The sequence below is a fragment of the Salarias fasciatus genome, chromosome 22 (genome assembly GCF_902148845.1).
Source record: "Salarias fasciatus chromosome 22, fSalaFa1.1, whole genome shotgun sequence".
NCBI lineage: Eukaryota > Metazoa > Chordata > Actinopteri > Blenniiformes > Blenniidae > Salarias > Salarias fasciatus.
The window spans coordinates 1,805,037-1,827,374 of NC_043765.1; the positions used below are offsets into that span (position 1 = coordinate 1,805,037).

Here is a 22,338-nt window from a genome sequence, read left to right on the forward strand (position 1 = left end):
GGATCAAAAACCCCAGAAACCAGCCTCGGAGTGTCTCACTGGGATTATTAGCAGGATTATTATTAGCAGCGCTCGTGCGCTCCTCCCACTCAGGCCACGCCCACCTGCTTCCACTCTGGGCGCGCTCCCGCGTTCCCTGGCGCGCTCGCGGCCCTGCCCTGTGTCGGTGTCGCAGCTCGGGTGGTGTCGCTCCTTCTCCCCCCGCCTCCCCGCCCCCGCCCCCCGCAGAGCCGGCATGGAAGCGTCCGTCCCGGAGCGCTCCGTCCGCCCGGGAGCCGCCGCGGCGCGCCGCTGACCGCAGCAGCAGCACCGCCTCCCTCTGCACCACCTCCAGGACCCCCCCACACCCACACCCCCGCCCACACCCCCACACCCCGATGGACTGAGGCGCGCCGCCCGCCGGGACACAGCGGAAGATGGAGGCGGGGATGGAGCGGGAGAGCAGCGCGCTGGGGGGGCTCTTCCAGGCGCTGATGGCTGACATGAAGGTAGGAGACGCTCCACGGAGCAGAACCGTGTGTGTGTGTGTGTGTGTGTGTGTGTGTGTGTGTGTGTGTGTGTGTGTGTGTGTGTGTGTGTGTGTGTGTGTGTGTGTGTGTGTGTGTGTGGATCGAGGCAGCTTCATCCGCACTGATTCTGATTGTTGTTCTTGACCAGGGGTGTTCAACCTGCGGCTCTGGGGCCAGATGCAGCTCCTCAGTCCGTCCATGGAGCCTGAATAAACATTTAACTTATTCTTATATTGTTATATGATTGGTCACTCTTGGTTCAGAAGGGATTCAAAAAGCTACAAGTAAAATGGGGGAAAATAGCAAAAACCACAAGAAATGGGGGAAAAAAATGACAGAACAGCTTCAAAAACCTGAAATATCTCCAATTTGTAACGTAAGAAAATGAACATGGCAGAAAAAAAGAATGAAAACTGTTTAAAAAAGACGTAAAATGGCTAAAACAGCAAAAATTTCAAAGCTGTCAACATACAAGCTTGAAAAGAGGAAAACTGTTCAGTGTAATAAATGTTCTGAAGTTAAACTTCATGAATGCTTCTCAAGATCTAGTTTCTGTTTTTGAATCTTCCTAATTGTGTTCTCCTCAATTTAAAGGTTCAACGTTCTTTATGGCTCCAAAACTACTGGACTTGAATAAAAAGTATTAAAAAAGAAAAAAAAAGAGAATAAAATCTGAACATTAAATAAATCCAGAACACACGGGGTTATTGATCATTCCAACAGCAGGAAAGTGACTGATCATCCAGAAGGAAACTGAACAAGACGAGAATAAAGTCGATGAAATTGTTCACAGCAGACAGAATAATAATCCTACAATCTCAGCAAGGCTCAACTCAAACAAAAAAACCCAATATAAACATCAATAACAGAACTGATCTTGAAACGAAATAAACTCGTTCAAAACAGTAAAAATGAAGATAAAGCAGCTAAAACTCGACATAAAACAAAAACGTGGCGTTTCAGGAATTCAGAGGAGACGAGAAACTGAAGAGGACCACGATAAGGTGAAAGTGTCAGACCCGGATGGACATTTACAAAATCCAGTTTGAATTTATGGAAAAAAATCCAATTCAGTCGAACCACGGATTTGAAAGGAAGTAATCGGATTACATATCTGACTGGGATCTGAAGAGAGAGCCTGGCTGCAGCCTGTGTGAGGAACAGGAAGTGGCTCCGGCCGCTTTCACCCGCTTCAGGAGACTGAGAGGGATGCTTGTTGTTGCCGTGGTAACCATGGCGACTGATGCTCAGCGCGTTTGTACGACTGACCCACATTCCGTTCGCCTCACTTCTGATTGGCCGCTTGTTGCTGGCAGACTTCGATCAGCTGGTCGACTCGTTTCGTCTCTTTCAATTCAGTCCAGCTTTATTTACACAGCGACAAACACAGCGGTCAATTCCAGACCCGGACCGGCAAACCAGACCCGCAGGAACCCTGCAGAACCAGGCTCAGAGGAGCAGAACCCTGCAGAACCAGGTCCAGAGGAGGAGAACCCTGCAGAACCAGGCCCGGAGGAGCAGAACCCTGCAGAACCAGGCCCGGAGGAGCAGAACCCTGCAGAACCAGGCCCGGAGGAGCAGAACCCTGCAGAACCAGGCTCAGAGGAGCAGAACCCTGCAGAACCAGGCCCGGAGGAGCAGAACCCTGCAGAACCAGGTCCAGCGGAGGAGAACCCTGCAGAACCAGGTCCAGCGGAGGAGAACCCTGCAGAACCAGGCTCAGAGGAGCAGAACCCTGCAGAACCAGGTTCAGAGGAGGAGAACCCTGCAGAACCAGGCTCAGAGGAGGAGAACCCTGCAGAACCAGGTCCAGAGGAGGAGAACCCTGCAGAACCAGGTCCAGAGGAGGAGAACCCTGCAGAACCAGGCTCAGAGGAGGAGAACCCTGCAGAACCAGGTCCAGAGGAGGAGAACCCTGCAGAACCAGGTCCAGAGGAGGAGAAACCTGCAGAACCAGGCTCAGAGGAGCAGAACCCTGCAGAACCAGGCCCAGAGGAGGAGAACCCTGCAGAACCAGGTCCAGAGGAGGAGAACCCTGCAGAACCAGGTCCAGAGGAGGAGAAACCTGCAGAACCAGGCTCAGAGGAGCAGAACCCTGCAGAACCAGGTCCAGAGGAGGAGAACCCTGCAGAACCAGGGTCAGAGGAGGAGAACCCTGCAGAACCAGGTCCAGAGGAGGAGAACCCTGCAGAACCAGGTCCAGAGGAGGAGAACCCTGCAGAACCAGGCTCAGAGGAGGAGAACCCTGCAGAACCAGGCCCTTTGGAGGAGAAACCTGCAGAATCAGGTCCAGAGCAGAACCCTGCAGAACCAGCAATGTTCCACTCAAGATCTGTGCACATACTTGTTTCCATGGAGACGTGATCACATACAGTAACACTGAAAAACACACACCTATTTCCATGGAAATTTGGTAACAGACAGAATGTTTGAACATAATAATAATAATAATATTAATATTAATAATAATAATAATAATAATAATAATAATAATAATAATAATAATAATAATGCATTGGTTTTATACAGTGCTTTTCTGGACACTCAAAGACGCTTTACATTGCATTATTCATTCTCTCCACACTGGGTGGTGGTAAGCTCCTGCTGTAGCCACAGCTGCCCTGTAGAACACTCAATCCACCCGGTGTTTTCTAACGTGTGTGATGGAGACGTTGTAGCTCAGCCTGGAGGACATGAGCGAGCTGTCTCTGTCTGTCCCGGCGGTCCCACACTGTCCTCCTGGACCTGGACCTGCTCTCATTCAGAGGATCAGGAGGATCCAGGGTGGAGGCCACATCCACCCCGGTGGAACACGTAGGGGGTGGAGCTGAGCCTGGCCGGGTCTGACCAGGTGGTCTACCTGCTCCCGCTGACCCCAGGACTGTCGCCTGAAGTCCTTCTCAGTGACGAGGACCATCAGGTCTCCCTGGAGCTTGGTCCTGGTCTCCTGGAGGCGGATCTGGTCCTGCAGAACAGTGGAACCTGGACCAGATCAGGGATTCCTACAGTCAGACCTCAGTTAAGAGTTTCTACAGTTTGGACGGGACTTTGAAGAAGCTCCTCCCTTTATCCAGACCTCCTCTCTCTATCTAGACCAGCTGCTTGGTGTTGGGATTAGTGAGTCTGGCATCTTCAGAGTCTTCAAGTGGGATTAAGGCCCTTCAGTTCATCGTGGGCCTCAAAGATGAACCTCTTTATGTCAGAGATACAGAACCACAGATTGGCCTTCTAACACCTTGTTTTGATAAACACACTTCACAAACAAAATATCCCAGAGCATTTCACACATTCATAACAGTGTGCCGGGACAGAGACGTCCACACAAGAATCGAAAAACCAGGAGAGGCTTCACCTGTTGGTCTGTCATTCAGTCTACATGTTCATTGGTCTGCCTGTTGGACCACCCGTTGGTCTGCCTGTTGGACCACCCATTGGTCTGCCTGTTGGTCTGCCTGTTGGACCACCTGTTGGACCACCCGTTGGACCACCTGTTGGTCTGCCTGTTGGACCACCTGTTGTAGAGCCATATGAAATCCGTGTTAACGGAATCGCGGACGGAATCACGGAAATGACCAATAAAAACGGAATTGGAATAAAACGCGGAATATTGCGGAATTCGTCCAAATCTGGTCTGAAATTCAGTTTCCGGGAGAAAATGGAACCTTATAGTGCAAAGCAAACATGCCGGGGGGGGGGGGGGGCCGAGCTGCTGCAACATGTACGTCACTTCCACAGTGCTGCTAACATGCTAAAGCTGCGTTCACAACGCCAAATGTTTTCCGCGATTTGCGTCAAAATACAATTGAAAACAAATGTGAACGTGCGTTCCAGCCGCGACGAGACGCGACGCAACAACACGATGTCCAAGCGAGCTGCTCCCTCCCCTCTCACACATTCAAAACAGTTCTGAAACTCCACGCTAAGCGCTAAATACAGAGCAGAACAGGACACGGACTTTTCTGCCTCAGGGGAAAAGCTTTTTTTGTAAATACTGTTAACGTACCGTGGACTGGACTCGCAAAGACGCATGCGACTAATTGAAAAGTATTTCTTTGTTGCAGGACTTTAAACATTAAATGGACTGTTATATCATATTAAATTGTGGACATTTATTCATTTCCACTTACCAGACACCTTTTTTTAATGGTAAAAATGAGCATAAAAAACAAAATACCAAATTCAGAAATATTAAAACGGAAAAAACGGAATTGGGGAAAAAATAAAACGGATTTCATATACCTCTACTGTTGGTCTGCCTGTTGGACCACCTGTTGGTCTGCCTGTTGGACCACCCCCAGACCACCTCAGCTGCCACATCATGGCATCTTTTATTCCTGATCTGAACATCCCTCAGCATTCATGAGTCTATTTTAGAAATGAATCACCAGCAAGGTAAAGCGCCGACCTGCAGTCATCTTAAAAACAGCAAATCATGACTGTAAAAACCCTGAACTGTTCGAGATCGAGACCTTGCTGTGACTCAGCAGTGTGTGTGTGTGTGTGTGTGTGTGTGTGTGTGTGTGTGTGTGTGTGTGTGTGTGTGTGTGTGTGTGTGTGTGTGTGTGTGTGTGTGTGTGTGTGTGTGTGTGTGGTTTAAAGTAACGGCGCTGAGCCCATTAGCTGAATGCTAATTACCATTTATCTTGAGCTGACGTCTTAATCACCTCTGAGCTAAAACAGTCCTGGTGGTTCTGTTGGAGCTGGGGGTGCGGGTGGGGCTGGGGGGGCGGGTGGGGCTGGGGGTGAAGCTGGAGAGTGGGGGGCGGGTGGGGGTGGAGCTCAGACACCATCATCATGGAAACATCATGCTTGTGGCTGCGGCATCGACCCTGGTGTTGAGGCCAAATGGGTCACTGAGCTGTCGAGTCGACTCTCCTGCTCCGAACCTTCTGTTTCTGTTTGGTGAAGTCCAGGTTGGACCAGGATTTTAGAGGTGGGGTCCAGGTTGGAACTGGGTTTTAGAGGAAGGGTCCAGGCTGGATCAGGGTTTTAAAGGTAGAGTCCAGGTTGGAACTGGGTTTTAGAGGAAGGGTCCAGGCTGGATCAGGGTTTTAAAGGTAGAGTCCAGGTTGGATCAGGGTTTTAAAGGTAGAGTCCAGGTTGGACCAGGATTTTAGAGGTGGGGTCCAGGTTGGAACTGGGTTTTAGAGGTGGGGTCCAGGTTGGAACTGGGTTTTAGAGGAAGGGTCCAGACAGGAGCAAACAGGAGCTGATACTGATGCTGCCGGCTCTTATTGTTGCCACGGTGACCATTAATGTCCTCGATGACTGATGGATGCAGCGACCCCCTGCCGGGGGGAGGGGGGGGGGGGGGGGCGGGGGGGTCGGAGGAGGGGGGCGGGGACAGTATGCGGGTCGACGCTGCGTACAAACAATGAGAAGATATGATGCACCACAACAAAACATGGCATTTTAGGAAATGAAAGTGTGTGTGTGTGTGTGTGTGTGTGTGTGTGTACAAAGCCCACCCTTTCCTCTGTGTGAGGCCTCTCTGCTGCAGCAGCGTTGCCATAGCGACCACATCTCAGCGATGACGCTGGGCAGACGGAGGCTGAACACACCCCGAACCACACCTCCGCTGCAGTGTGTGTGTCTGTGTGCGTGTGCGTGTGCGTGCGTGTGTGTGTGTGTGTGTGTGTGTGTGTGTGTGTGCGTGCGTGTGTCCAGACCCGTCCGTCCCGGTGACACACTGACCTGATTCCTGCTTCGGTCCGTCTGTCCTCCAGCCTCTGACCTGAATGATCCTGGATCCTCATCGATCCGTCTGCTCAGAGCTTCACTCTGCAGCGTGTGCTGATGTACTGATTGGTTTGGGGGGGTGGGGGGGGGGCAGGAGAGTGGACAGAGGAGTGTGACGTCCGTCTCTCCTCTCCTCTGCAGGGCAGCTATCCAGTGTGGGACGACTTCATCAGCAAGGCCAGCAAGCTGCAAGCACAACTGAGGTAACACACACACACACACACACACACACACACACACACACACACACACACACACACTCATGAGACTGAAGAGGTCTCTGCAGCAGGGGTCTGGAGGCTACAGCAGCCATCTGTAGTCCTCCAGAGAGACCAGAACAGTCCAGACAGGTCTGGTCCCTGTACCATCAGGACTGATCAGACCTGATGGTCCAGGGACCAGACCGGACCTGATGGTACAGAGACCAGCTCAGTGTGAATGGTGTCTCCTCTCGTGAGGACCGTCAGGACGTTGGAGACGCTCACCGTGTCCCACTCTGTCTTCCAGGACCACGGTGGTGGCGGTCGTCTCCTTCCTGGACGCCTTCCAGAAGGTGGCCGACCTGGCGGCCGGCAGCAGAGGTGAGACCGCTGGAGGACCCGGGTCCTGCAGCCACTGCTGTGTGTGTGTGTGAGTGTGTGTGTGGCCTGCAAGGGTGTGTTTGAATTCTTCACCAGGACTCCCAGCAGGTGAGTCCTGTTCTTTCTATCTGCAGCATAAACTGCTTCTAACGAGCTCTGAGTCTGAACCTGAGGAGGAGGAGGAGGGGGAGGAGGAGGAGGAGGAGGAGGAGGAGGAGGAGGAGGAGGAGGAGGAGGAGGAGGAGGAGGAGGAGGAGGGGGAGGAGGAGGAGGAGGAGGAGGAGGAGGAGGAGGAGGAGGAGGAGGAGGAGGAGGAGGAGGAGGAGGAGGAGGAGGAGGAGGAGGAGGAGGAGGAGGAGGAGGAGGAGGAGGAGGAGGAGGAGGAGGAGGAAGCTCTGAGGCCGGGCTCAGTGGGGAGGAGCTCCTCTGGCAGCAGCAGCAGTGGAGGCAGCAGGAGGTCGGAGCCGCTGGTAAAGGTTGAGCAGCTGTTTAATAATTCAGAGCTCCAGCGGGAGGATGATTGACAGGTGTCACAAGCCACGCCCCCTCCCCCGCATCTGGCTCCAGCAGTCCGTGAGGCTCACTGTGTGAAGGGAAAACCGAGTGTCGGCCGAGCAGCTCCACCCCACCAGCGATGAGACGGTTCCCAGAACTCCCCTTGTCGCACCGTCACACTGTCACACCTTCACAAAGTCACACCTTCACAAAGTCACACCTTCACAAAGTCACACCGTCTCTCCGTCACACCGTCACACGTCAGCTTGGCGTTTTGGAAAAGCGGCGACTGAAACGGTGGAGAGCGGGAGAGAAACAGCCCGAACCGGCCAGGAGCCGCCGCCTCGGGTAATCAGAGCAGGGAGCGATTCCCAGGGCTGACGTCTCAGGAATCCCCAGACTGCACTGCCCCCCCCCCCCCCCCCCCCCCCAGGCTGGAGGCATCCTCAGACTGCCCCCCGGCTGCCCCCCGGCTGCCCCCCGGCTGCCCCCCGGCTGCCGCCCGGCTGCCCCCCGGCTGCCCCCCGGCTGCCCCCCGGCTGCCCTGACCAACATGTCTCCTGTTCTTTCTTCTGTGGTCACTGGCTTCACTCTCACTTTGTTTTCTCTCTGATATTTAATGTAACGATTCCAAGAAGACACCAGAGTGGAGAAGTGACGGACACGTGTGTGTGTGTGTGTGTGTGTGTGTGTGTGTGTGTGTGTGTGTGTGTGTGTGTGTGTGTGTGTGTGTGTGTGTGTGTGTGTGTGTGTGTGTGTGTGTGTGGTCAGGAGGGACCCGGGACATCGGATCAGCGCTCACCAGGATGTGCATGAGGCACCGCAGCATCGAGGCCAAGCTCCGCCAGTTCTCCATGTGAGAGAGTGTGTGTTAATGTGTGAGTGTGTGTAGATGTATGTGTGTGTGTGGATGTATGTGTGTGTGTGTGTGTTAATGTGTGAGTGTGTGTAGATGTATGTGTGTGTGTGTGTGTGTGTGTGTGTGTGTGTGTGTGTGTGTGTGTGTGTGTGTGTGTGTGTGTGTGTGTGTGTGTGTGTGTTAATGTGTGAGTGTGTGTAGATGTATGTGTGTGTGTACTTGTACAGCTGTTTGTTGTGAGGACCATGGGTTTATAACCTTACAAGTGAGGACAGTTTTTGGAAAGTGAGGACATTTTTGCCAGTCCTCACTATTCGACAGACCTTTTTTGGCCTTTGGTATGGGTCAGGGTCTGGGTCAGGGTCTGGGTCAGGGTCTGGGTCTGGGTCTGGGTCTGGGTCAGGATCTGGGTCAGGGTCTGGGTCTGGGTCAGGGTCTGGGTCAGGGTCTGGGTCTGGGTCTGGGTCTGGGTCAGGGTCTGGGTCTGGGTCAGGGTCAGGGTCAGGGTCTGGGTCAAGGTTAAGAATCTGGGTCTGGGTCTGGGTCAGGGTCAGGGTCAGGGTCTGGGTCTGGGTCTGGGTCAGGATCTGGGTCAGGGTCTGGGTCTGGGTCTGGGTCAGGGTCAGGGTCTGGGTCTGGGTCAGGGTCAGGGTCAGGGTCAGGGTCTGGGTCAGGGTCTGGGTCTGGGTCTGGGTCAGGATCTGGGTTAGGCATTAATTTTTGATGGTTAGGGTTCGGGTAAGGGGCTAGGAAATGCATTATGTCAATGAATGTCCTGACAACATATAGCTGTACAAACGTGTGTGTGTGTGTGTGTGTGTGTGTGTTAATGTATGAGTGTGTGTAGATGCATGTATGCGCGCGTGTGTGTTGATCTGTGTTGATGTGTGTGTGTTGATGTGTGTGTGTGTGTGTGTGTTGGCAGGGTGTTTGTGGACTGTCTGATCAACCCTCTCCAGGAGCAGATGGAGGAGTGGAAGCGAGTCGCCAACAGTCTGGACAAAGACCACGCCAGAGGTCAGAGGTCGTCCTGCAGCCCGTCTGCAGCCCCCTGCTGTGTGGCTGTTCCCTCACCCCCCCTGCTGTGTGGCTGTTCTCTCACCCCCCTGCCGTGTGGCTGTTCCCTCACCCCCCCTGCTGTGTGGCTGTTCTCTCACCCCCCTGCCGTGTGGCTGTTCCCTCACCCCCCCTGCTGTGTGGCTGTTCCCTCACCCCCCCTGCTGTGTGACTGTTCCCTCACCCCCCTGCTGTGTGGCTGTTCTCTCACCCCCCCGCTGTGTGGCTGTTCCCTCACCCCCCCTGCTGTGTGGCTGTTCCCTCACCCCCCCTGCTGTGTGGCTGTTCCCTCACACCCCCTGCTGTGTGGCTGTTCCCTCACCCCCCTGCTGTGTGGCTGTTCCCTCACCCCCCCCGCTGTGTGGCTGTTCCCTCACCCCCTCTGCTGTGTGGCTGTTCCCTCACCCCCCTGCCGTGTGGCTGTTCCCTCACCCCCCCTGCTGTGTGGCTGTTCCCTCACCCCCCCCGCTGTGTGGCTGTTCCCTCACCCCCCCGCTGTGTGGCTGTTCCCTCACCCCCCTGCTGTGTGGCTGTTCCTCACCCCCTCTGCTGTGTGGCTGTTCCCTCACCCCCCTGCCGTGTGGCTGTTCCCTCACCCCCCCTGCTGTGTGGCTGTTCCCTCACCCCCCCCGCTGTGTGGCTGTTCCCTCACCCCCCCTGCTGTGTGGCTGTTCCCTCACCCCCTCTGCTGTGTGGCTGTTCCTTCACGCCCCCCCCGCTGTGTGACTGTTCCCTCACCCCCCCTGCTGTGTGGCTGTTCCCTCACCCCCCTGCTGTGTGGCTGTTCTCTCACCCCCCCGCTGTGTGGCTGTTCCCTCACCCCCCTGCTGTGTGTGTTCCTCCAGAGTATAAGAAGGCCCGTCAGGAGATCAAGCGGAGGTCGTCCGACACGCTGAAGCTGCAGAAGAAGGCCAGGAAAGGTTCGGTTCCTCCGGTCCGACATGCTGTGGAGTCTGAGCCCTGCAGAAACCTTCTGTTTCTTTTCTCTTCCTTCCTCTTCGCTCGTCCCTCCGGCCGACGGTTCCTGGTTCCTGGTTCCTCATCACGTCTCCGTCCAGCTGATCTGTTCGGTGAGTCTCCCCAGTCTCATGCTGGTCCAGGCTTCATGGGGGCCTGGACCACCCGAACCAGATTCAGGAGACTTTCTACAGACTATAGAGCATCTTCCTCCTCTTATGGCCCTACTCTACTCTACTCTACTTGACTCGGCTCTACCCCGCTTCTGTGCGTTTCCATCAGACCTCTTTACCGAGCCCGGGCAGGTTTTGGGTCCTGCTCCACAGCAGGGTGGAGTCGGGCTGACGTCGGGTTCTCACCGGCTCTGGTCCGGCTCCGGAGCTCTGGAATCTTTCTGCTAGCATCCCATTTTCTGGACGCCGTAGCCCTACCACGTCAATCCCGACAGAAGCAAGTCGGGCGCCGGAAGGAAACTTGATACTTGTTCCGAAATAAGAGATTTCAAAATAAAATCTGTCGTGTTTTTGCCTTAATATTCAATTTTTTTACTTCTTCTGGTAGAAAACAGAACAAACAGCGTGATGTAGTCATTATTATACGGTTTTGTTCTTCTACTGCAGGAAAATCAAACGACTCCAAACAGCTCTCTGACCGGAGCAGCTCTGTGTTGCCAGGTTGGGCGGGTTTCTGCCAAATCAAGCTTCTTTTTTAACACGTCGGACGGTTTGATGAAATGATTGTGTTTATGACTTTTTTTTTACTATACAAATACAGTGTTAACGTGCATTTTCAACCGAGACGGCGGTCTGGGCTGCTTTCTATTGAGTTAAATGGGCTTCATATTGTTTGGGGGGACAGCGACGGATCTGGCAACCTCCTCCAGCAGAATGCAGAGGCACCACAGGCGGTGTGAGCCCGGCGTGAGTCGGGCTGGAAACGTGATGTCAAACACATACTGGTCGCTGATTGGTCGAAATCACTGACCAATCAGTGACCAGCTGTGGCTCCAGCGAAACTTAAAACACCGCTATAAAGCGCTGATGCACAGGAGAAACAGAAGAGCAACGGACGGTCAATGAACTAAATAATAGCAATAAAAACTATTTCAGCCAAGCGGACGGTAACTCCAGGGTCTGTCGGGAGGGTCGGATGCTCATTGGTTTAGTGGGGGGTGAAAAGATCCAGCGGGGGCTTGGTTCCTTCTTTTTGTTTTAGCTTGGCTGCTGCTTCTAGTGAGAGAGAAACTACGGCGGAACTAACTGTCTGCAGAAGTTCCGGGTAGGACCGCTTTAAGAGGTGCACAGAGAAACTTAAGAGGTTAAGCTCTAAAAGTCTGTAACAAGAGCAGAAACACAGGATTTACCTCCTTTGTAGCGAGATGCAGCCACTGAGGTTGGTATATGTGGACTGGTGTAGTGACAGCGTTGCTCTTCGCAGCTAAAGAGCTAATGTGGCTACATTCCATGTAAAGCATGGCTGAATGTTTCTGTTCTCATGTCCGTTTCATGCACTGGTTCATTCTTGACCACGGACATCCGGGTCACAGAGCACATCCGGGTATGGGCGGGCCTTAGCAACCAGTGCAGAGGGGCTAACAGTCACGCTCACTGCTGCTAGCGAAGCTTTTTATGTGTGGAGTTTGTTCTTGCTCAGTGTTTGTTGTAGATTGAGAGATATAGACATTTAAAAGATGGTGAGGAATTGTGTGTTCAACTGCACCAACAATGTAGCTCCACGGTCTCACTTTTATATGTTTATTTTATATTTATATGATATCAAGCTATAAACTGGCTATAAACAGAACCGCCGACAGCACCAGCGAAACACCGGGGAAAACTGTGGCCACCGAAATCGGACTACACACACGTCTGTTCTGCACTCTTTGTAACAGTTCCTTTAAGCGTGGTAACAAACAAGCGCTAGCAGGCGAGCTAACGCCAGCTTGTTAGCGTCCTCATTTTAAACAAACTGCGTTCGTCAAATGAAGTTTTTTAAATAGACGCCTTTTATAGCAACATGTGTACTGACCAGGAGTTCCGATGAGGCCGTGGTACATGTGGGTTTTGGATTATTTAGCCAGGAATCGGCTGTCCAGCCCGACGATGTTCAGCTTTGCCTTATATCCTGCTAAAGCTTCAGGCTTCAGCCCCTCCTGATACTGGTGAGCCGCACCTGGCACCAGCGACCAACACTAAACTGATCCACAGCACAACAAAACGCTAAAGTTTTAATAACTGTAGAAATATCCACTGAGAAGCCCCGACGGTCTGACGGTTCCACACTGCTTTCCCCCCCGCAGTGGTACAAGGCCGATCACGTGGTGCGTGACGACGCGCCGATATGGAGAATCAGGTCAGAAACAGAATGATGACAGAAGACTGAAGTTCATCAGCTGTAACGTAATCACGCTCAGAACGCCAGCAGTAATTTAACCAAACCGCCGGACGAAGGTTCAGCTTCTCCGGCGCCTGCATCAAGATCCTGGAACTGATTCTTTTCCTCCTCGTGGTGAAATTAAATTTTTCACTTCAGTATTATGTTGAAAAGGATTCGAGATAGTCGATACTGAAGCCCTCGAATCGACTAAACTCACAAGTGGTTTTTTCGTCCAGTGTTTTGACAGCATTGCTCTGCTAAAGTTATCAAACACGTTTTAAAGCCTCGATGAGGAGGAAGCTGGATTTTCAGAACGTAAAGAGCCTGTTAGGGCTGAGAGGGAACCACAGTGACGTGACTTTATTCTTCTGTGCGTGTGTGTGTGTGTGTGTGTGTGTGTCCAGGCCGTGGGGACCTGCAGCCCCAGCTGGACTCGGCCCTGCAGGACGTGTCGGAGCGCCTGGTCCTGCTGGAGGAGACGGAGAAGCAGGCGGTGCGCAGGGCGCTGCTGGAGGAGCGCGGCCGCTTCTGCGGCTTCGTGGCCATGCTGCGGCCCGTCCTGGTGAGAACCGCCGCCGACCCGCAGAACCGCACCGCGACCTGTGCTGCAGGTTCTCCTCCAGGCTGCGCTCATGCTGTGTTCTCCAGGAGGAGGAGATGTCCCTGCTGGGGGACGTCAGCCACCTGCAGACCCTGACGGAGGACCTGAAGACCCTCACCATGGACCCTCACAAGCTGCCCCCCTCCAGCGAGCAGGTGATGCTAACGCTAATGCTAATCTGCTGATGGAAATGCTAAGGCTGCACTGCGGTCAAGCTAGCACTCAAATGATTCTGTGGTGCGCGCACACTCTGTGCATTATGGGAACAGCGTTTTCACAGTGACTTCACAATAAAAGTCGGGCTTTCTGTTCATTTTGTTAACCAAGTTAGTTTTCTTAAGTAGGGTGACCATATTTTGAATTTCAAAAAAGAGGACCGGGGCGGGGGTGGGGGGGTGGTTGGTGCTCGAGCTGCCGAACAGGACAAGGGGAAAAAGAAAAGGAAAAAAAAAAAGGACGCACCGCTTCTGATGCGGAAGTGGAAGCGCCACGCACCGACTGTCAGATCGGCGCCCCTGTTAACCGATCTGACGGTTCATGCAGGAGGCGCGGGGGACCGCCGCGTGCGTAGCGGCTGGCGGCGTACAGCGCAGCCGCTACGCTCCTCTCTATTTTCTCCGCGAGCCGCGCACCGCTAGTAGTAAAGCTGGACAGAGCAGATGGCACCACACAGGAAGTCGGGAAGTCAAGTAAAATAACATAACTTATGTTGCTTTTCGGTTTTCCTTTTCAGATGAACACACACACACACACACACACACACACACACACAGGGAGAGAGGGAAACAGGGTGACAGAGAGAGGCGCCGCACGCTGCAGCGCTCCGCTCCGATCACCCCCCAATCACAATGTTTGATTATATCTGGTGTTCTTCTGGTTGTTGGTGACTGATTTGAGCTGTGGCGGAGGTCTGCGCTCTCTCAGGGCCAAATTCTAGTTATTATTATTATCATTTTGCACATGTAGTCAAACAATGCGACTGTGTGCAAGGGAGCGAAAAAAGCCAAAAGGCTTGAACAAATGCCGCTCCGCACAAACTCAAATTGGAAAAAAATGTACATGGAAACATGTTATGAAGTCCACCACAAAAATAAAGAGAAAAAAAAAAAAAACGCAAGAGAAAAGAAAAGGAAAAAAACAAACAAAGATCCTACACAATAAACAACAAATAAACAAAACAATCTAAAGCAATCCCCATATATCACCTGTATGTCATGTTTGGATTAGGTCAGATATTGTAGAATGAAATTGTTCTTTAAGTTTCTTTTGAAGTTGAACATGGACGAAGATGCTTCTAATAGGTCCAGATGCATATTCCACACTTTCTGTCCATTAAATCTGAGCGAGAACCGCTCACGATTTCTCTTTTTAATAAGGGTCAGTGCAAACCAGGAGCCTGTCCTGTGGCATAATTATGGAATTGGTTATTAAAGGAGAAGTAGAGCTTGATGTGAGTCGGCCAGTCGGAATCATAGAGAGCTCTGTGCACAGATATACATGTGAAAAAAGTGTTAATGTCAAAAATATTTAACAAGTTAAATTTAATAAACAAAGGTGCACTCGTAGCATTAAATTCGGAGGAAGTAGCAATCCTCAAGAATCGCTTCTGTAGAATGTGAATTTTGTTAAGATGGGTGGTGAAGGTGTTTCCCCACACAACATTACAAAATGTCAAGTAAGGATAGATCAGACTGTAATAAAGAGTAGATAAACACCGAGGATGGATCAAATGCCTTATTTTACTTACAATCCCAATAGACTTAGATATCTTTCTGCAGACATGCTCAATATGTTCTTTCCAATTTATCATCAATCCTCACACCAAGAAAACTGGTTGAGCTCACTCTGCTCAGCTCTGCATGACTTATGCAGATTTTTATTGAATCATTGTTATATATTTTTTTCCTGCAAATAGCATGAAATTTGACTTTTTAACATTTAGCGTTAGCTTGTTTGCCTTAAACCATTCAGAATAATTGGAAAGATCATGATTGAGCTTCTGCATCAGGACATTTAGATCACGGTTAGATGCCAGTAGATTTGTGTCGTCAGCAAACAAAATTGGAAAAACATCAGCAGAGACAGAAGCAGAATCATTAATGTAAATAAATAATAGAGGTCCCAAGATTGACCCGTGTGGTACACCACAGAAGATAGGATTCATACTTGAGTTGAGATTGTTCATACATATTGTTTTCTGTTTGTTAAATAATGACAGAGCCAATTATACACATTGTCTCTGAGTCCATATTTCTGAAGTTTGGAGAGTAGCTACAATGTCAGAACTTCCTCTATCAAAATAAACAAATTCTCACAGAAATACTAACGCCCTGTTGCCGAGAAACCGTCCAGGTCTGGCTGACAGCAGGCCACCCCAGGGGGCCACTCACAAACTTGACTCCTCAGACATGTCCAGTCCTCGGGGTCACCAATGTGGAGGTCGCAGAGAGACGTGACGGACGAGGGAGTGGGATCGAGCGAGGTTTATCTTCCACACACACGAGTGACGGCTGTCATCGCAGGAAGCCCCAGACAGATCACTTCCGCATTTTCATCCCCCAACACCTCAGATGTGCCACTGCAGAAGGCTCTAATTGTGAAACTCACCATCAGACTGGGCTGAACAGTGAGGGGGCCTCCTGTCAGCCTAGCATGGATTGAGCTCGTGGCATCAGGTAATTACAGCATGAATCATGAATCAGCATGAATTTAGTTGTTAAGATTTCAGAATTCTTTAATTTTGAAAACACAAACCAGACTGGGGGCTGATACTGTGAGAGCGGCAGCCTGGGGTGGCCTCAGACCAGTCTGACACGGGAAGGCTTTCTGTCAGCAGGAAGTTACTGTTTCAAATCAGTCTTAGGTTTGACAGATTACCGCCAAGGTGTGCTGTCTCTGAAGACTCTTATTTTGAAATGTAAAATCAGATTGGGCTGGTTCTTGGTGAGTGACATCCTGGGCCGGCCTTCAATCAGCCTGACGTGGTTTGAGAACGTGGCAACCAGGAGTTAGTGCTGAATCCCAGGTGGAATGTTCAACGGACCGATGGCTCGGTGTGAATTCAGAGGGCTCTTATTTTGAAACTACACTTCAGATCTGGATGAAAGTTTGTGAGTGGCCCCCTGGGGTGTCCCACTGTCAGCCACACCTGGAATGGTGTCATGCACAGAATATGCGTGCACCACAGAATCAAGTGGGTGCTGGCTTGACCGTGCTTTCTGAACTGAGGGCGGGCTTGACCGCAGGAATGCTGCTAATGTTAATACTGCTAATGCTAATGGCAATGCTAATGCTGCTAATGGAGAAGCCATTGTTAATATTGCTACTGCTGATGGAAAAGCTAATGCTGCTAATGGAGAAGTTGATGCTGTCAATGCAGAAGCTAGTGCTAATGCTGCTAATAGAAAAGCTAATGCTGCTGACGTTCCTGATGCTAGTGTGGTCATGGCGGGGTTCTGCGGTCCGTGTGCTGGATCTGGTGCAGCAGCAGCAGGAATTGAACCGTCAGTCACTGACCAAAGTCCCGCTGTGGGACATCGAACCGGTGACCGTGGCACGGGGAGACGTCCCGGCCGAGCCGCCGCCGCTCTGACGGTCCTGTCGTCCCTCCAGGTGATCCTGGACCTGAAGAGCTCGGACTGCTCCTGGTCCTACCAGACCCCGCCCTCCTCGCCCAGCGCCACCGTGTCCCGGAAGTCCAGCATGTGCAGGTGAGCGGTGGACCAGTGGATGGCTCTGGTCCTGGTCCTGGTCCTGGTCCTGGTCCCAGGCTGTATTGACTGTATTGCTGAAACTGACCCCCCCGTCCTCGTCCTCCAGCAGCCTGAACAGCGTGACCAGCAGCGACTCTCGCTCCAGCGGCTCCCACTGCCCCTCCCCCTCCGGCCTCTTCCGCCACCGCGCCTCGTCCTCGTCCTCCTCGGCGCCGCCTCAGCAGACGCCGGCCCGCCTCTCGTCCGTCTCGTCCCACGACTCGGGCTTCCTGTCGCAGGACGCCTTCCAGTCCAAGTCTCCGTCCCCGATGCCCCCCGACTCCCTGCAGGTACCGAACCCTCCTGCAGGTCTGCTGCCGGTCTGTGTCCCTCTGGACGCTGCTCTGGCTGTTAGGCTCCGCCCACATGTCCACATGTCCCTGTCCTGAGTTTTCACATCAGCCCTTCATTCTGACTCCGCCTTCAGCGTTTAGAGCGCCACGCCGCCCTCTGCCTGACGGGACTGGTACTGCAGGCCCCGGACCCCACCTCCCCCCTCCATGCTCCACCTGCCCCTCCCCCGTCTGTCCGCCCTCCTGCTCCCCTGCTGCTCCGCCCTGGCCGGGTTCTGGGCCGGGTTTCCCGTCCCCCAGTCCCACGGGGCTCCAAGTCCCCCCATCGTCCACAGTCCCCACCTCCATCTGTCCCTCCCCCTCATCCCCCTGTCCTCTGTCCCTCCCCCTCATCCCCCTGTCCTCTGTCCCTCCACAGAGGACACAGATGCCGGGGATACATTTCTGGTTTCAGTTTAAAGGTGCCTTAAGGAGTTTGCACGTTTTATGTGAAACAGCGCCCCCTGCAGGCCTTGGGCGTAATGCAGCTTAGTGAAAAACTCGTCCCTGTGGCTCGCGTGCACGGAAGAGGGGGACTCCGTCTTCGCTCGTTTAGCAGCGCTGCAGTAAGATGTCAGTGTCTTCTCCCTGGTGGAGTCTGTGTGGAGCTGCAGTGCTAGAAGCCAGGCTGTTCTGACTTCCTGGAAGATCCTGCTCAGCTGTTGCTCACTAAGCATCTGGCGGAGTAATGGCGGACAAAACGAAACCTAACCAGCCGGAGCGCGCATTACGTCATTCCTTTCAAATTCTCCCCAAAAAAAACTCTGGAGCCGGACCGGCACTGTGACTTTCAAGTGACAGTTTAGCCTGTTAGAGGTTCTGGTGATGAATATGTCAGGGCTCATTGTACACAGCATTAAAAATGTGTCACATATTTATGGTGGAAAATAAGTATTTTTAAGGTTGTAAAACTCCTTAATGCACCTTTAAAGCTGGTGTCCGGAGTTTCCATTCGTTTCCTACGTATGAATCATTTTTCAACAGAGCTTCAATGTGTCAGTCTGGTTCGATACTACAATATAATATCAGCATAAAGCAATATAAAGATTTATTTATGAGCTCCGCCTTCGTCTCATAGACCCCCATGTTATCCGAAAAAGCACCGGTCAGCTTCAGCCAATAGATCTCCAGCTTCCACATTCTCGTGCTGTCAAAGTGTGCACACAGTCAGAGAGCACGTGCACTCGTATGGCGTCATTTTAGTGCCAAAATTCTGCGCGCAAAAGAATCATAATCGCACATAGTTAAACCACTCTGTGTGCGCTCGCGATGCCTCTCCGCGCGCGCTGTCTTTCTGCTCGCGCGGTGACATGTCTGAGCTGTCTGCTCGCGGCGGTGTTGAGCTTTGGCACTCAGGGGGCGGGCTTTGAGTCGACGCCACTCAACCCCCCTCTCCTTTGTGATTGGTTGCTCTAAACGTCTACTGTCTTCAAATGGGTCTATTACTTTTGTGACTTATGAAACTTATCAACATATCACCTGCTCAAAACAAAGAAAAAAAAAAAGCAAAAGTACTTCACTGATCCTGGCATGAAATCAAATGACATCTGAGAGAGACGGAAAAGACAGGAAAAAAGGAGAAAAAATTAACTATAAATTTAGGATAGGTATAATTGAATAACAGATAAACTAAACAACATAATTAAATAGAGTTTAAATATTATTTTAAGACAGATATAATCAAATAACAAATATAGACTAACAGATATGAATTAGATATAATTTACATATAAATCTAAGACACATATACTTAAATAAATAACAGATATACACTAGCAGATACAAATTAAATGTAATTTAAAAAAAATCTAAGACAGATTTATAATTCGATGAATAACAGATATACACTAACAGATATAAATCAAATATAATTTACATATACATTTGAGACAGATAGCCTTGATGGCTCCATGAAGACGTTTTTATTCCTTCTTTCTCCTCCCAGGAAACAGCCAGGTCTCCTCCACAGTAATCAAATCACTGCATGGAGGTTATGTTATGTCAATTTTACTCCTCAATTTTCCAATTCTGCCGCCAAACGATGACGACCCGCCCTACTTGACCTCTGATTGGCTCTGACCGGAAGACACACCCGACAAAACATGCCTAAGAACAACACCAAAAAAAAGAAACAAAAAAAGCCACAGCTATGAAACGAAGCGTATCTAGTGCTGAATGTAATAGCAAAATGTTCTAAACAGCATGAAATTAGCGAGCATAATATTGTTAATATTTTAATATAGTAGAAAACATGCTTACCATACTCTGTCATGTGGAGCCATCCGTGAAATGTCGGGTCAGCCAACCATTCTGGATTAAATCCGCTGGTTCGATGTTTCCCATCGCGGCTGCTCTGACGACGTGCTAGCATCTGGCTCTGCCTCGTCTCGGTGGGCTCGCCGTGGCGCCCCCCCCTGGCCTGGGGGTGAACGAGCGGCCTCATCGTCTCCTCCTGTGCTCCTCTGGCTTCGGAAAAAGAAAGTGTCCGACGTTTTCGGGCCTTTCTCCGTGACATGTCGCGGAAAAGTTGTCAGCGTGCAGACAGGTAGAGACAGGCAGTGGTTTTAGGGTCAGCTGATGAAAATACACCTGACCTCTGACCCCCACCTGTTCACGTATCGACCATAACATGTCGCCATCGCACCTTCAACCGAATCACCAGATGCGATTAAAAGCTCGATAGACGTCTTTGGTGTGGCTGTTTTGGTGCATAAAAAAAAAACTTTTTACAATAAATGAACCAGCGACGCTTCGCCTGGCGGCGAGGGGCGGGGCCAATACAGCCTGGCAGCCCGCCAGGCCTATAAAGCAGGGAGGGAAACCCTGGTAGTGAGCCGGTTTGGGGCAGTAGTGAGCCGGTTTGGGGCAGTAGTGAGCTGGTTTGGGGCAGTAGTGAGCTGGTTTGGGGCAGTAGTTTGGGGCAGTAGTGAGCTGGTTTGGGGCAGTAGTGAGCTGGTTTGGGGCAGTAGTTTGGGGCAGTAGTGAGCCGGTTTGGGGCAGTAGTGAGCCGGTTTGGGGCAGTAGTGAGCTGGTTTGGGGCAGTAGTGAGCTGGTTTGGGGCAGTAGTGAGCTGGTTTGGGGCAGTAGTTTGGGGCAGTAGTGAGCTGGTTTGGGGCAGTAGTGAGCTGGTTTGGGGCAGTAGTGAGCTGGTTTGGGGCAGTAGTTTGGGGCAGTAGTGAGCCGGTTTGGGGCAGTAGTGAGCCGGTTTGGGGCAGTAGTGAGCCGGTTTGGGGCAGTAGTGAGCTGGTTTGGGGCAGTAGTTTGGGGCAGTAGTGAGCTGGTTTGGGGCAGTAGTTTGGGGCAGTAGTGAGCTGGTTTGGGGCAGTAGTTTGGGGCAGTAGTGAGCCGGTTTGGGGCAGTAGTTTGGGGCAGTAGTGAGCCGGTTTGGGGCAGTAGTGAGCTGGTTTGGGGCAGTAGTTTGGGGCAGTAGTGAGCCAGTTTGGGGCAGTAGTGAGCTGGTTTGGGGCAGTAGTGAGCTGGTTTGGGGCAGTAGTGAGCTGGTTTGGGGCAGTAGTTTGGGGCAGTAGTGAGCCGGTTTGGGGCAGTAGTTTGGGGCAGTAGTGAGCCGGTTTGGGGCAGTAGTTTGGGGCAGTAGTGAGCCGGTTTGGGGCAGTAGTGAGCCGGTTTGGGGCAGTAGTTTGGGGCAGTAGTGAGCTGGTTTGGGGCAGTAGTTTGGGGCAGTAGTGAGCTGGTTTGGGGCAGTAGTTTGGGGCAGTAGTGAGCCGGTTTGGGGCAGTAGTGAGCCGGTTTGGGGCAGTAGTTTGGGGCAGTAGTGAGCTGGTTTGGGGCAGTAGTTTGGGGCAGTAGTGAGCTGGTTTGGGGCAGTAGTTTGGGGCAGTAGTGAGCTGGTTTGGGGCAGTAGTTTGGGGCAGTAGTGAGCCGGTTTGGGGCAGTAGTTTGAGGCAGTAGTGAGCTGGTTTGGGGCAGTAGTTTGGGGCAGTAGTGAGCTGGTTTGGGGCAGTAGTTTGGGGCAGTAGTGAGCCGGTTTGGGGCAGTAGTTTGAGGCAGTAGTGAGCTGGTTTGGGGCAGTAGTTTGGGGCAGTAGTGAGCCGGTTTGGGGCAGTAGTTTGAGGGGCAGTATTGAGCTGGTTTGGGGCAGTAGTGAGCCGGTTTGGGGCAGTAGTGAGCTGGTTTGGGGCAGTAGTTTGGGGCAGTAGTTTGAGGCAGTTGTGCCGGTTTGAGCCTGTCTCCAGGTGAGAGCGGTGTTTGGGTTCCGGGTTCTGCAGGACTGGGCCAGACCGGGTCCGTACGACCAGCTGGGGGGAAACACACTGAGGAGCAGCAGCGTCCAGAACCCGGAGGAGCCGCCCGGGGTCAAAGGTCACGCTGAGACGTCACCCAGGGTCTGACAGCTTTTCTTCAAACCAGTGAAATCAGCCGCATGAGCCGTCAGCACGCTAAGCTGTGTGTGTGTGTGTGTGTGTGTGTGTGTGTGTGTGTGTGTGTGTGTGTGTCCTGCTGCAGGGGGACCGGGCAGCCCATGAGGAGCTGGCCCGGGTTCTGGCCCGGGGCCTCCGTTTGGACCTCCAGTCTCTGCAGGGCTCCAGCGGCTACAGCAGCCAGACCAACACTCCCTGCTGCTCCGAGGACGCCGCCGCCTCGCAAGGTGCAGGCCCCGCCCACCAGCCCCGCCCACAGCAGCTCATGTGCCCACTGCTAGCATTAGCATTAGCCTGTAGCCATGGTAACCGATTAGGGTGAGAGTTTGTTTTAGTGGAAAATCCCAGGAAAGCCGAGAAGGAGAGCTGACATCAGACGGTAGAGCGTCTTCCTCCCCTGACGTTCAGACCTGTTGTTTGTCCTCCTCAGTGTCGGACTGTGACTACTGCTCCATCGGCGGCGATCCGGACGGCGAGCCGCCGCCGCTGTCAGACGTGGATAAATCCTCCGCCGTCCCGCCGCCATACCGCCACATGTTTCAGTCCAGACGCCCCGCCTCCGCCGCCGGCTCGTCCTCCGCCCCCTCCGCCGCTGTCACCCCGGGGGTCGCCACCATCCGACGGACGCCATCCTCCAAACCCAACCTCCGGCGGCCCCCCGGGGGCCTCAGCCTGGGCCCCATCCCCATCAAGCCCCCGATG

General features: G+C 52.4%; 1 protein-coding gene across 1 annotated transcript in view; it reads left to right on the forward strand.

The window, feature by feature from the left end:
* The first annotated feature begins 416 nt into the window (after positions 1 to 416).
* LOC115409724 (protein MTSS 1-like) overlaps positions 417 to 22,338 on the forward strand; it is a 22,213-nt gene continuing 291 nt past the window's right edge. Inside the window, exons 1-14 of the mRNA XM_030120998.1 lie at positions 417 to 488; positions 6,390 to 6,451; positions 6,756 to 6,829; positions 8,096 to 8,180; positions 9,109 to 9,200; positions 10,085 to 10,159; positions 10,298 to 10,309; positions 12,977 to 13,134; positions 13,221 to 13,328; positions 16,786 to 16,883; positions 16,993 to 17,245; positions 21,484 to 21,600; positions 21,722 to 21,863; positions 22,067 to 22,338. The exon at positions 22,067 to 22,338 is cut by the window's right edge and continues 291 nt beyond it. Coding sequence (XP_029976858.1) covers positions 417 to 488; positions 6,390 to 6,451; positions 6,756 to 6,829; positions 8,096 to 8,180; positions 9,109 to 9,200; positions 10,085 to 10,159; positions 10,298 to 10,309; positions 12,977 to 13,134; positions 13,221 to 13,328; positions 16,786 to 16,883; positions 16,993 to 17,245; positions 21,484 to 21,600; positions 21,722 to 21,863; positions 22,067 to 22,338 — 1,620 coding nt within the window. The remainder of the gene's footprint in view (positions 489 to 6,389; positions 6,452 to 6,755; positions 6,830 to 8,095; positions 8,181 to 9,108; positions 9,201 to 10,084; positions 10,160 to 10,297; positions 10,310 to 12,976; positions 13,135 to 13,220; positions 13,329 to 16,785; positions 16,884 to 16,992; positions 17,246 to 21,483; positions 21,601 to 21,721; positions 21,864 to 22,066) is intronic.